The sequence below is a fragment of the Delphinapterus leucas genome, chromosome 9 (genome assembly GCF_059928025.1).
Source record: "Delphinapterus leucas isolate spDelLeu-1000000601 "Yukka" chromosome 9, BTC_Dleu_Yukka2, whole genome shotgun sequence".
NCBI classification, from domain to species: domain Eukaryota; kingdom Metazoa; phylum Chordata; class Mammalia; order Artiodactyla; family Monodontidae; genus Delphinapterus; species Delphinapterus leucas.
The window spans coordinates 26898379-26912946 of record NC_143137.1 but is presented as its reverse complement, the minus strand read 5'-3'; the positions used below and the strand labels follow the sequence as shown (position 1 = coordinate 26912946).

The 14568-nt window shown below is 41.7% G+C and overlaps 1 protein-coding gene across 1 annotated transcript; it reads right to left on the bottom strand.

Moving 5' to 3' along the window:
- Window positions 1-630: 630 nt before the first annotated feature.
- Window positions 631-12552, bottom strand: TMEM229A (transmembrane protein 229A). The gene has a single exon (XM_089917450.1). The coding sequence runs from the start codon at window positions 12535-12537 to the stop codon at window positions 10993-10995; it is 1545 nt and encodes a 514-aa protein (XP_089773576.1). The 5' UTR covers window positions 12538-12552; the 3' UTR covers window positions 631-10992.
- Between the last annotated feature and the right edge of the window lie 2016 nt (window positions 12553-14568).

Genomic DNA, 14568 nt, shown 5'->3' with positions numbered 1-14568 from the left:
TAAGACTCTATGCTTCCACTGCAGGGGGTGCGGGTTCTATTCTTGGTTGGGGCACTAAGATCCTGCATGCCACGCGTGGCCAAAAAATTAAAAAAAAAAAAGAAAAAAGAATACTGAAATGGAGTCTCATTCCTGTCTGTTATTAGCTGTGTGGCAGATAAATTTCAGTGACTTCATCTATAAGCTATAAATAATAATAATAACAATAGTAACTATAATACCATACAGGGTCATTGTGGGAATTAAAAAAGAAGAAGTGGTACGAACTGAATTGTGTTTCCCCACCAGATTCATATGTTGAAGCCCTAACCCTCAACATATTTGGAGATACAGCCTTTACAGAGTAACTTAAGGTTAAATGAGGTCATAAGGGTAGGGCCCTAATCTGATAGAATTAGTGTCCTTTTAAGAAGAGACAATGGAGAGCTTGTTCTCTGTCTACCATTCGAGGACACAGTGAGAAGGCAGCCATCCGCAAACCGGGAAGACAGCTCTCACCAAAAGAGAATCCTGCCAAACTTTGATCTCGGACTTCTAGCCTCCAGAACTGAGAGAGTAAATTTCTGTTGTTTCAGTCACCCAGTCTACGGTATTTTGTATGGCAGCCTGAGCTGACTGATACAATAAGGTAGGATATCAAGGGTAGGGTCCATGTCAGGCTGGCTGATATTTAATCCCACAGCATTCTCAGTGCCTATTATCTAGTAGGTACTCAATAAATCTTTACTGAATGAATAAATGATTGAATCAAAAAATAAAAGTTAGTCATTACATACAAATTTAAATTCTCTTTGAGCAGAGCTGACTTCAGACTTTCTCTGAGTTCTTTATTGGACTGCATATGTTAGACAGCATGAAAATCCAGTACAGTGCCAGCCCCAGGAATTTCTCCCTCTCTATACTTTCCCTTTTCCTCCACCTGTCTGTGTAGGTGTTTAGAGAATGCAGCTTGGGATCCAGACTGCCTGAGTCCAAATCTTGGCTCTATCACTTGTAGCCTTGGGCAAGATGGTGGCAGTAATAGCATATGTAAAAACAGAGATAATAATAACCTACCTCATCAGGTTGCTGTGAGAATTAAATGAACAGACACTTGTCATGCTTAGAAAACAAATAGCTTAATCTATTGACAGCATCCTCCCTTCCGTGCCTATACTCCCCCTTCCTGAATATCTTGAAATACAGTGGTCATTAACTCTGTTCTTAAATTTGCCTTAATTTTAGGACGAACTTGATGTGTTGACCTAAAACAAATAGACTGCCAGATATTTCTCCAGCAAAGATGGATTTTTTTCAGGATCAGCACAGAATCACAATTCAGGGTCTGCAACCATGGCAAGCCACATGCAAGTTCCCACAAGGCAAGGGAAGAAGATTTCATAGAGGGGAAATGGAAGTTGGGAAGGCCAGAGTAAACAAAGAGTCCATGGCTTTTCATTGGCTGAGTCCTTGCCCGGAAAGAAGTGGAATCTTTCTTCTTCCCACTGAGCTCTGTTCTATTTGCAGTGTGTGGAAGCTCCCATCTCTATTTAATTGCAGTTTCTGTTCGTTAATTTTACAGATGATACCAAACACGCCCTCTCCTTCCTCTCTTCTGTTGTTGGTGCTATCACATTCTCAGGATCTCCTACCTATCTGACCATTTATTCCCATATCTCTTGCAGGCTTGCTCTTTCTACTTTCTTTTGGAAGTCCTCAAGGCTCTGAGTCTACATTCACTTGGCCAGTTGCATCTGCTTCTCTCTCTCAACTTGTACAACCATCCTATCACTACACACTCTATTCTGACTCTTAAATATCTCTCAAATCTATATTTTAGGCCATCACCACTGTCACAATCCTGGTCCAGCTCTCCATCATCTTTCACCTTTTGTATAACAGCCTCATAACTGGTCTTTCACTACCTCTAATCTTGTCCTCTCCGATCTCAGTTTTGTTTTTTTTTTAATTAATTTATTTGTTTATTTTTGGCTACATTGGGTCTTTGTTGCTGTGCGCGGGCTTTCTCTACTTGTGGCGAACAGGGGTTACTCTTTGTTGTGGGCACAGTCTTCTCATCGCGGTGGCTTCTCTTTTTGTGTGAGCATGGACTCTAGGCTCACAGGTTTCAGTAGTTGTGGCTCGCGGGCTCCAGAGCGCAGGCTCAGTAGTTGTGACACACGGGCTTTGCTGCTCCGCGGCACGTGGGATCTTCCCAGACCAGGGCTCGAACCCATGTCCCCTGCATTGGCAGGTGGATTCTCAACCACTGCACCACCAGAGAAGCCCTCAGTTTTGTTTTTAAAAATGCAAGTAGGATTAGTACTTTGTCTGCTTAAAAGCCCTAATTAACTTGTCAACACCCTTAGGAAATGGTCCTCCAAACTTTAATGTGTCCATAAACTTCAAGACCTGCCTTTTGCCTACCCCTCTGGCTTCAGGTCTCACTCATCCCTCCGTTGCTGTCCTCAACCAGACACAACAGGCTTTGAGTTACTCGGCGCTCTGACACTCACTCTTGACAGGTCTTTGAGCGCGTTGGGTGCCCCATCTAAAACCTTCCCAATATGCTCTCCAGTCTTGATGGCTGCCCCATGGTCTCCTCCAGCAGCATCTTTCTGTAACACACTTTTGTTTTAAACTCCTCATCCTCTGCTTGATGAAAGAAGAATTGCTTATGTCTTATTTACTTTTTAACACACAGTACACATTTAAATAGTTGTTGGCTAGATGAATGAATGAACTCTGCTCAATTTTCCTTATGCTCATTTTTACTCCTTTAATGCTTTCATCTGTATGATGGTTAATTTTACGTATCGATTTGGCTGGGCCACAGGATGCCCAGATAGGGGGTCAATCATTATTCTTAGTACTTCGGTGAGGGTGTTTTTGGATGAGTTTAGTCTTTAAATCAATAGATAATGAAGAGTGTCCTTCCTAGTGTGTGTAGGCCTCATCCAATCAACTGAAGGCCTGAATAGAATAAAAAGACTGACCTTCTCTGAATAACAGGGAATTCCTCCTGTTCAAACTGGGAGGTTGGTTTTTACCTGTCTTCAGACTTGAACTGAGACGTCGGCTCTTCCTGGGTCTTGAGCCCACTGGTCTTTGGATTGTAATTACATCATTGGCTCTCTGGGTCTTCAGCTCGCAGACCCACCCTGCAGATCTTAGGACTTGCCAGCTTCTATAATTGTGTGACCCCAATTCTTACAATAAGTCTGCCTGTCTATCTATCTATCTATCTACCTATCTATCTACAGCCTGTTGGTTCCGTTTCTCGGGAGAATGCTAACACAATCTGCCAATAATATATGAGGTTGGAAATACAGCATGAAGTGAATCAGATTCATAGATAATAAAACAAAAATATTTACTGCTGGACAATAAAACTGCCACGAGCAGCAGTTTTCTAAATTTAACCAAGTTTGAATTTTATTTTCATTTCTCTGTTCAAAAATTGCCCCAATCCGGAAGGTCATCAAAAACAGTAATGAAAATCAAGACGCATCAGTAAGCTGCAAACTGAGTAACTCCTTCTTTAGGGGAGTGTCACCCAGTAAAACAGGCACTGCCAACCAGTTCGTATTTAAAAATTCATATTTCAGAAATAATGTTTTAAAGGGTAGTTAAGTTTAAATAGCCTACAAATTCTAACAAAAAACAAACCTATAATGTGGCTAAACTCTCTTAGAGAACGACCTGAGTTCTGTTAAAAGAAGTTGCTCAGCAGAGAATGAAAGACTATGAGAAGATTAAGCAATTCCTACCTTTTTTCTAGGTACATGGTGGGTCTTATTTATGTTCCATAAATAAAGGTCCTGTTGAAGTCACATGTTGTCACCTGGCAGCGTTCCTAATTCCTGCTTCCACTATTGAATTATATCTGGCATGAGAATTCAGATGAGTTCACCAAAAAAAATTCTTTGAGCATCTGCTCTGTGCTAAGTTCATTGCTAAGTGTTGAGAAGACACAGAGAATGACATATGCCTGCTCCCAACAGATGAAATTAGAAAATAGTAGGAACAAAAGAAGTGAAGAGTGAATTCAATGGCAACTTTTCTGTTCTTCACTCTATTTGCCTTCATTTCCCTCTAATTCACTTTCAGGCTCGGTAATGAGTATGTGACGAGCAGATCCTGGCCAATTACTTATATCAGAATGTACAGGTCCATGAAGAGGACCACCAGCTTAATGGGAGTCTATAGGAGACAGACTTAGGGGATGTAGAAAATTCAACTGAAACAGTGATGTGACAGAGCTGCTAAAAAAGCTCATAATGCTTACTTTTGTTCTACATTTGTAGAAATAAAGCATCTAGATCAAAGTAGGCAATAGTTTTACCACTGTATATTTTATTATATATTGCTGAATGATCTTGGATATTTAGCCTGGAGTAAGTCAATTAAGACACACTTGGAAACTTTCTTCAAACCTTTGGTCTTCTGTTTATCTATGGATGAAAAACTTGGGACAATGAGTGAAAGTTACAGATGGGGTCTTTTCTAGCTATCAAGGTATATAACAAAGGAATGAGTTGGCCTGGGGATCTGAATAAGTACAAAGATTTCTATCAGAAGTGATCAAGAAAAGGATGGATGGACACCTGTCAAAGATAATCTAGAAGAACTTATTCTTTTGGCTGGGAGTTGAATCATGACATTCGTTACCTCCTCAAGCTCTAAAGTTCCATGATTTTAGATTTCAATAAGTTGTTGACTGTTTACCTGTGCATTGGGTAGACACATCAATGACACATTATTAAAACTTTTATAGCATGTTCAATAACATCATTTCACAAAAAATAAACTCAGAAATCTCATTAAATAAATATCGATACAATAAAGTGTACATTTTGGTACCCAACCAAACTTAGCCTGTGCAGTATTTCATGAACATAAAGTTTTCTTTGTAATTCAAATCTTACATGGTATAAAGACCTAGAATAATATTTATAAATGTGAATTATTTTAGCCAAAGAAAAATAACACAAGGTCTCTCTAAGGCTATTGAACACTCTCCCTTTCAATGTATCTTTTATTTCTGCCTTTATTATTCTTTTGTTTCTGTTTTATTTGCTGAAAATATCACTACAAGTAAGTACAATGATAAATTTTGTTAAACTCTTGCTTTTAAGTACTTGGAATCTGAATCCTTGTTCTGATGTACTCCGGGGAACTCTTCTATTTATTTTTTCTTCCTTCCCTTCATTGTTTCTAATAAAAGGTTAAGACGGAAATAGTTCCCCTTCAGAAATGTACAAGGGTGTATATTTAATTTAGTTTTTGTTCCTAGAAGTTAGTGCGTAATCAAAATTATATAAACTTTCTGCATGTTCCTCTCCATATTATTTTCAAATATTTAAAGTTTCAAATCTGAGATCCTTTGAGACTACTTTTATTTTCATCATGCATGGATTATAAATAATATGTTAATAAAATAACTTGTATGTAATATAAATATTTGTTGGAAACCCATCAAAAGTTGGTCTAGTTCTCTCCTTAATATCGTAAGTATAATTTTTTTTTGAATGGGAGGGTTGATCCATGGCATCCTTCATCGTTTCTGGTTAGCTAATTGCTTCTGTCGTACCTGTGTCTTCTCACTTCCTTTCCTGATGAAGCTGTTTAGGTCTGGCCGGGAAGCTACCATGAAACTCCCCCAGCTAATATTCCATAGGTGGACCTGAGCAACCACCAAAGGCTTTTCCTGGGTTGAACTAGGTTGAGATTCCAATGACGCAAACAGGGTTCCTACTATTTAATCTTTTACTCCTATGCCTGCAGCCAATGTTGGTTTGTTTGTTTGTTTTTCTGAAGTAATTTAAATTATACTCAAAGCTCTCAAAGTCCTATTGCTTAGACTCAGTGAATGGAGCATCATTTGAAAAGATATGATAAGTAGACCATAAGTATCATGGTAAAAGAATGAAATACTGACTTTTTTCTTTTAAATAAAGAGAAAGGAGTGTCTTAAAAAGTGTTTCATTGCAATACGCAAGCAGGCTGACCAGTATATATTAGCTCCTGGAAATTTTGAGAAGCCTTATTCCTTCACAAATGGACAGTGGGGTTTATCATCTCAGCTTTAACACTTTTCCCCTCATTTAGTCTTTGCATGAAAAACACAATTAATGCTGTCTTGAAAAGTCCAAGCTGAGTTGAGAAACCATCTGTCAGAGATGTAAGAAATTCCAGCCTTGGATGGAAGGTTGGATGTTATTAATCTTCATGGTTTCTTTCAACCCTTAATTCTTCTTAATTATGGTAAAGATATATTTTCTTCTAAATGGGAAAGTTGATCCATGTGACTTGCATTCTAACAGTGGATTCTAACAGAATTTTTAAGAGGTTAAGAGAAACATCAAACTTTTCTGTATATCAAAGACCAGCCTCTCTGTCTCTCTCGCTCTCCCCCTCTCTCCCTCTCTCTCTGTCTCTCTCTCTCTCTCTAGGAGTTGTCTGGTTATTTGTTTGACCATTTCTGAAAAGAGAATTTAAAAATTAAAGAAAAAAGTCTCCATATTTACATTCTCTTTATATTAAGAAAAAAAATCTCTAAGGAAAAATTTCTCTATACACATCACAGGTTAATTTACAATTTGGGTTGCTAGCAACTGGAATTCATTGCCTGTGTGATAGCTTCATGTCTCCGTGTTAAAAATTAGAAAAGAGGTCAGTTCTAATGAATAGAGGTCCACACAGACAAGTGTTGTTTCTGTTGGTTCCTCTCGTACCAAGTCTAAGAATAGGAAGGAAAAAAAAAAAAAAAACTGGCAACAGAAGAGAACCATCTTTTACTGCCATCTTTCCCTTCAGCATAAACTGAGGCATGTGTTTGATAGAGGGAAGGGAAGTGTGCTTCTTCAAACTCTCGCTCAGTGAAGGATATTATTTCCATTAAGCACTGTTGGAAAGTATATTGGAGATAGTATATTTAAAATTAATTTAAAAGGTAAAGGGTTTTTAACGCCTTTTAATATAAGCAAACATTGATTTTATTAAAATGCCTTCAGATATTACAATACAATGACTTATTTATCACTCCAGGTCTGTATCATGTGTATAACCTCCTTTCCAAGTATACTGATTTTGTGTATTTTGGAAGTGGAGAGAGAACCAAAGCAGTCTACCAAAATTCTTCCTCACCATCCTTCTTGAATAGAACCAGGTCTATCATGCCAACAGAGACTATTTCAAAACAGTAGAAATTATTATTTTTTAAAGGGATAGGATTAACCAATTAGATGTTTCTTAAACAACAAAGAATGTCATATTTTTCTAAGCTGTGTTTGACACAAAATGTCAAATATTTATAATAAAATATTAAAGTTAAGTACAGTGAAATGTATGAAATATTGAAAGGATTATCAACCTTGTTGGAGTCCTTGTATAGCATAGGAATATCTATATTCATTGATAACATGAAAAACTTAACATTTCTCTTTAGATTGAAAGCCCAAATAGAATTGATTTAAAATTTAAAGCACTTCTAGTAAGAAATTTCAGCACTGTGTAAGTTAAACATGGAGTGAAAACCGTATTTATTACTTTTTTTCTCAAATTTTTCTGTTAAGAACTTTCTTAGACTCTGAGGTGTTTAATTGAACTCAACAAATATCTGCAAAAATTTAATTTTAATTTTTGGGCTGTTTAGCTCTTACAGTGAAGCCAATTCTGAGTGCTATGTTAAATGTATAGCAATAATTATATGCATTTTCCTAGCTTGTGATATGAGGAATCTTGCACTTCAATATATTATTCTTATACTCAAGATCATCTGACTTCAAATGAAGAACTCTATTTCAGAGCACCGCTTGAATATAGACTATCACCCACCTGGGGATTAGAACTAAGCTGATTGTCAGTTACGCAACCTGGTATTAGTGCCCTTGTTATTTTCCACGGAATAAAAAGGCAACATGAAAGAGAGCCTTTGCTACTAGTGTCTAGCTTTTATACAGCTGCCCTTGCGTTTGTCATAGCGCAAGAGAAGAGAAATACAGATTGTAAGGTGAAATCCATAGAAGATTCAAAATCACTGTGGTCAGTAGATAGAGGCATGACAGCCATGCTGTTAAGAAGACACTGGAGTCCAGTGTACTTGGATTCTATCTATTGATAAATAGCTGTATGACTTGGATAGTTACTTAACCTCTTTGGGCTTCAGTTTCTTTGTCCTCATGTAAAAGGAAAGTTGTTAGAGGTTTAAGTAAATATGTGTGTGTGTTTGTGTACATATATATGTGTATATATATATATACACTTAAGGTATATACATATCATATATGATATGTATGTATCTTTAATATATATCATATATGAACCATAAGATATACATTACTTAAAATTAAATACATATATACTTGAGATAGATATATAAATAATATATTCATTTAGGATATACATGGCTATGTACATATATTCACTTACAATTATACATATAGGATAATAGAACAGTTCTTGGCAGGTGGTAAGCACTACTTAACTATTAACTATTATTTTATTGCCTTATCATTTCTATATCTGAACTACTAATGAGTAACAAAGTTGATTGACTTGATGGTTCTTTCCTTTCCCTGCTTTTTCTTTAAAGGTTCAAAGTTGCAGCAAAATGTTACTTTTAAGAGGTTGAGTAAACACAGAATGAGAAGCCCTAAAGCAAGGTGCTGAGTTAATAGACAGGATAATCACTTCCTGAATACAGATGAACGAGCTCTTTGTAGAACTAGCAGGGGGACTGTTAATGGGCTTTTGTTTTAGAGAGGATAGATTGAGGGAGAGGCCTGATGAGAGCCCTTACAACATCTGCCTCTCTCGTTGCCTATTACTGAAACAGTAGCCTTGCAAATAAGTATAATCACATATAAATCAAAACACTAGACTGTGAGCTCTATCAGGACAGAGATTTTGTCTATGTTGGGTCACTGCTGTCTCCACAGGGTCCAGGCAAGTGCCTGACAAACAGCAGGTTCACAATAACTATTTCTTGAATGAATTGAATGAATGAAAAATCTTGACCTTTCCTTTAAATAGGATTAACAGGAAAAGCAAAACAAACAAAATAGCAGGCTTTCCTACTTCCTGATGGATCTCTGACCCCAAGAATGCTGGTAAGCAGATTAAGCAGGGTTGAGGAGGAGCATGTGAATGACAGCAGTGTGAATACTTACATTTAGCAAGTATTCCAGAAGCCACGGATTTGCTTAAGGCTTCACAGGAATGTGTGGTGTGGAGAGGTGCCGCACTCAACTCTGATTCATGCACATGTGACACATTTGAATCACAAATATTTTGTCCAGCATCTACCTTTAGTGTCTATACTTATACTTTTTCTCTCTCCAGGTTTTCAGAAACCTTTTTCACAAAGTGATACTTTTACTCTCTGCAAACATTTAGCTTACTTTAGCTTTCTACTCAACCTTTGACTGGCTAACACTATCAGTGTGACAGGACTTATTTCACAGGTGGGGTTTATCCTATAGCATTACTTATAGTTTACCTCACGTCCTCGGACTGTAGATTAAAATAATATAACATTCTTAGAGCTATGCCTGACTTAAATCTAAATGCATGTTCATTTTTACTGTCATAGCAAACATGTTTTTGAAAACAGAAAGAAGTCCCTTTTTATAGCATAGGCAAACTAATAATTTGAATAGGAATATATGTTCATTTATGCACACCATAAGTTTTCCTAATTTTCTTTGTAATGAAAACTGAGAAGGTATTAGTCATCCTTGGATGAGCCATACTCAGTTCTACTTGACTTTTCTAAATATAATGAAAACACAGCAAATAAATTTAAAGTACATTATTAATTGATTAGATATGATTTCTTAAAATGGTTTACATCATCTCTTTTAACTTCCATTCTTCCAAGCTTCCAGACATTAATAATGAGTCACCAAAAAGCTATCATTGATTTATAATGCACATTACTACATCGGACTTGGCCCAAGAAATCTGTATGGGCCCCAAAGGAAACAGAAAAATGTTTACAACTGAGCCATGGCAGAAATAGGCTGAAAACACATATCTGTATTCTCCAAAAACAATTAGGGCTAATGTAATTAAGGTGAATATTCCGGTTCATTTTATTCCATGGAACTGTTTCATTCTTGAAGCCCCATGTAGGAAAGAGTCTTTATGGTTAGAACACTACTGAGGGTGGTATAATTTTGCTTGGCCCTTGTACACGTAAAGTAAACATTTTACATTATTGCACAGGGACAAAAATTTACAGCCAAAGATGACACAGGATCTGATTAAAGTTAACACACTTGGCGTTTAAGGCTAACCCACATAGGAAAGCAATCATTCCCAGGATGGAGATCAAATATCTTAACACAGTGTTACCTGAGTTGCTAGAAAAGATTTCTTATCTAAAAATTGATCCATAGCATGTGTTTTCAAATTTGTCAGTCTCTTTTCATTTGTGTGCTAGACAGAGGCACTTTAAGAGCTATTAACTGTAGTCTCAGGAGTACAAGACTGGTTTTCAGCAGTCATTGGTAAATATGGCAAGGAATTAAAATGACATTGGATTAAAAAGAAAGTAAACAAATCATTAAATCAGAAAATTTCACCAAATCTTGTAAAAATCACTGGTCTCTGAGTTGAAGAACTTCCTCACTTAAAAAAAAAAAAGAAAAAAAAGAAAAATCAGTGGCTATCCCCCCACCCAAATAAGTGAATACTACAGCTTTTCGATGTTAAGGTATGATGGTTTTGCTGTTTGGGCTAGTGAGGGTTTTAAAATATTGACGAGTTAAGTACTTTGAGTTATGTTTCCAGCAATATTTCAAAGTATTGTAGTATTATGCAGAAATTCCAAATAGAAAAACTAAAATATCGAATAAAACAGGTTGAAAAAGTTTAGTAAAATGTATAAAAATTAAAAGGCTAAGAAACAAAAACAAAAAAACCTCACCGCGTTTTAAGTGTGTAAAAATAAATCACATTCATTCATGGAAATCCAGTGACTGTTTTTGTTTTTTTGTTTTTTTTGTCTTAGTTAGTTGGTACGTACTGCACCTGCCACAACACGTTGGAAAGTAGGTCCTGGTACACACTAAGGAATATCCAACCGGGTAAATACATCAGGGTGATAAGGCCCATGAAATTGAGCGGATAGTGAGAATAGTCCCAGGAACAAGCGCCCCAAGTGCGGAGTCCCAGACCCCAGGACAACTCCCACGCGTAGATGAAGATCACGTAGAAGGGCACTCGCTTCCAGGTGCCCCAGCCCCGACTGTAGTGGAGGTGGAAGTAGAGCTTTTCCACTACGAAACTGCAGCTGCCGTACATAAAGAAGGACCAGAGAGACGTATGGCCGCTGCTTGTCCCGTCCCCCTGCCCCAGCAGGTTAAAGAAGAATGTGAAGAAAATCTCATCCAAAAAGCCGTGCATTCCGAAGAAAAGAAAGCGGAGCAGATCCGGCAGCCCCTGGCTGGGGGCTCCCCCGGCGCCCCTGGGGCCGCGAGGTCTCCGCCGCCGGCCGCCGGCCGCCGCAGGGACCCGGGCGCCTGCAGGGGCGGGGGGCGCGCCCCGCTGCTGCCGCGGCTGGTACCGTAAGCGCAGGAAGCGCTTCAGGAACACTTGGCAGTGGTAGAGCGCCAGCACGTACTGCAGCGCCAGGTCCAGCGCCCCCGGCCCGCCGCCCTGGCTGAGCAACGCGCCCGCCAGGGTCTGCAGCCCCACGTGGGCCGAGGGGTAGAGGAGGAAATTGAAGACGAAGGCGCTGGGGCAGCGCCGCTGCTGCAGGTAGACCTTCTCCAGGGCAAAGTGGGTGAGCGAGTGCAGGAGGCAGTGGTAGGGCGAGGAGAAGCCCAGCATCCGGAGGTCGGGGCTGCGAACGAAGCGCCGCGCCGCAGACAGGAGCACGTCCAGGGTGATCCCGTGCATCCCGTAGAAGTAGAGGCGCATCCAGGCGGGCAGCGCGGCGCCCTCGGCCGGCGCTTCAGCAGTGGACAGCGGCTCGGGGCGGCTGACGGCTGCCTCGCCTCCCCGCCCGCCGGGGGCCCCCGAAAGCCTCGCCGCGCCGCCCCTCCGCGTGGGACCCTCGTCGTCCGCGTCCCTGCCGGCCATCGACTCAGAGGCTGCCGGGGCGCCCGAGCCCGCGCCACCGCTGCCGCCGCCGCTGCCGGGTGCGCGGAGCTTCGGGGCCGAGAGGCCGAGCCCCGCGCCGCCTCCCGGACGCTGCCGGCCCCCGGGGGGCGCGCGGGGAGCTCCGTCCCGGCCGCAGCCGGGCGGCGGCCGGAGCTGCTGCGATTGGGGGATGCGCGGGCCGCCCGGCTCGCGGAGTCCCCCCGCCGCGGCCCCGCCGCGCCCTCGCCTCCAGTCCCGGGCGAGGTGCCGCCGGCCAGCGCCCGCGCTCACCCTGCGCGGCCTATCGGGCGCCGAGGCCCGGCGAGGTGCAGTGGCGCCGGGGCCGAGGGGAGAAATGCAGAGGCTGGTGCAAACCCCATCTCCTCCGCGGCGCAGCCCCGCCGCCTCTGCTGCAGGCTCTAGAAGCGTAACGCGAGCAGCGACGCCCCTTCCCCCGGCCCTCCCCATGCCCCTCTCAGCCCGTGTCGACCTCTCCCGCCTTCGCAGTCCCCCCTCCACGCCCCAGCCCTCCGCGCTGAGTCCCGCGGGGGTCCGCTGGGGAAGGCCCGGCCCTGCCTCTCCGACCGCTTACCACGCTCCGCACCCGCTCCCCGCCCGGGCCGGAGGCGTTTGCTGGGGCGGAGGCTCCGAGTGGAGAAACACCCAACAGGTGTGACTGCGAGCTGGTGGGCATCCCTTTTATCGAGGAACCAGGGCGAGGGCCTGGCTGGCGGAGACGAATGGCCGAGTGCCACCGACCAGAGGCTGGGCCTGAGACCGAACTATGGTGCTGTATACTTAATGTCCTTATTCAAAGCCAGCTGTGTCCCAGTCACAGAGAATAAACCGGAGACTGCAGGCCGGCGCGCCCCTGCGTTTCCCTGCTTGGGAAGTATTGCCGCCGGGCCTGGTCCTCTTTGTCAATCTCTCTGCCTGGCCGGTCGGCTTGCCGCGGCTTGTTTGCTCCGGTCCGGGGACCGAGATTCAGAGTCCGCCAGAAGTTATGAAATGATTGGAGGCCAGCTGGGTCGGGCATTGCTTTATCTTAAATCAAGAGTAGTACCTTTGCTCACACTGGCACACCCCAGTGGCCACTTTTTCTCCTTGCAGAAGAACTAGGTCATCCCAAAAATGGAGAGTGAAAAAGAGAGCGGGGATTTTTTTTTTTTTTTTAGGTGGAGAGGGTGAGGGACTCCAGAATTTTGGTGTTTGCTCCACTGTTTTTCTCCAATTTTGAATCAGGCTTAGAATTGGAGACAACCTTAGAGATAAATTATACTGACAGCTCCCCCCACCCCGCCAAAACAAACCAAAAAAAAAAAACAAACCCCAAAACCCATAGATCATGTCTAGGCACAAACTAGATAACAGATCTAATTTGTAAGTTCAGATGTTTCCTGGGTGGAAAGCTTTCTGGGGATTTTTTTTTCCTCGGGAAAATAAATATTCTGAGGCTGTCCTCCATTTTTTTTTGTTTGTTTTTTTCGGTACGCGGGCCACTCACTCTGTGGCCTCTCCCGTTGCGGAGCACAGGCCCCGGACGCGCAGGCTCAGCGGCCATGGCTCACGGGCCCAGCAGCTCCACGACATGTGAGATCTTCCCGGACCGCGGCACGAACCCGTGTCCCCTGCATCGGCAGGCGGACGCTCAACCACTGCGCCACCAGAGAAGCCTCAGTCCTCCATTGTTAAAGCAACTTTCTCTCTACTCTCTCCCCCTTCATTTCAACCCCTTATATTACAATCAGTCTGTGGTTACTAAATTGTCGGTGAGTTAGGGAAGAGAGAGAAATAGGAGTGTGGTGAGGAGAAAAATTGTTAAGGTGATATCAACACTTGAATAAAGCCAAGTTCTTATTTATTTATTATTAAAAGCTTTGTTTGAATGTGGTTCATTTGCAGGTTTCTTTTAGCAACTGTCCAAAGTCAGTGTGTGGACGTTGTCATGCTACGGACAGAAGCATCAGGCAGCAGGCTCATCAAACCTGTTGTAAAACAGACAGGGTTAGTTGCCCAAGGGCATGAGCAAGTATGATGAAGAGAAATAATAATGCAGACATTTTCATGAGCACCTACTATATATAAGATGCTATGTGCATTGGGGAAAGAAAGGGTTATAAGATGCACAGTTTAAGAAGTGTATAGTCCAGTGGATATGACAACAATCTACCATACCTGTGTAAAGCTTACTTATTTATGATTCTTATTAATAACTAATTATGGCTGGCTAGTAATACACACCAGATAAAACGTTTCTTTGAGTTATTATTTTACTAAATAAAGAATTTAGGGCCCAATTTATCAGGTAATAAACAAATGCTTTCTGTTTCCATAATTGCTATTCAGACAAGGAAACACTTCATCATAATAGCGTAAATATAGTGATTCAAACATGCATACAGTCACTTGCTAGATTAAACCTGAATTACTTTCAGATGATAAATTAAGCTTCAATGACCCAAGCCTTCTATTTCTTCTAACTTTTTTTAAAGATGCAAA

What these genes read in the sequence shown, in the direction of transcription:
- TMEM229A (XM_089917450.1), bottom strand. Translation starts at nt 12,537, where the DNA reads ATGGGGAGGGCCGGGGGAAGGGGCGTCGCTGCTCGCGTTACGCTTCTA.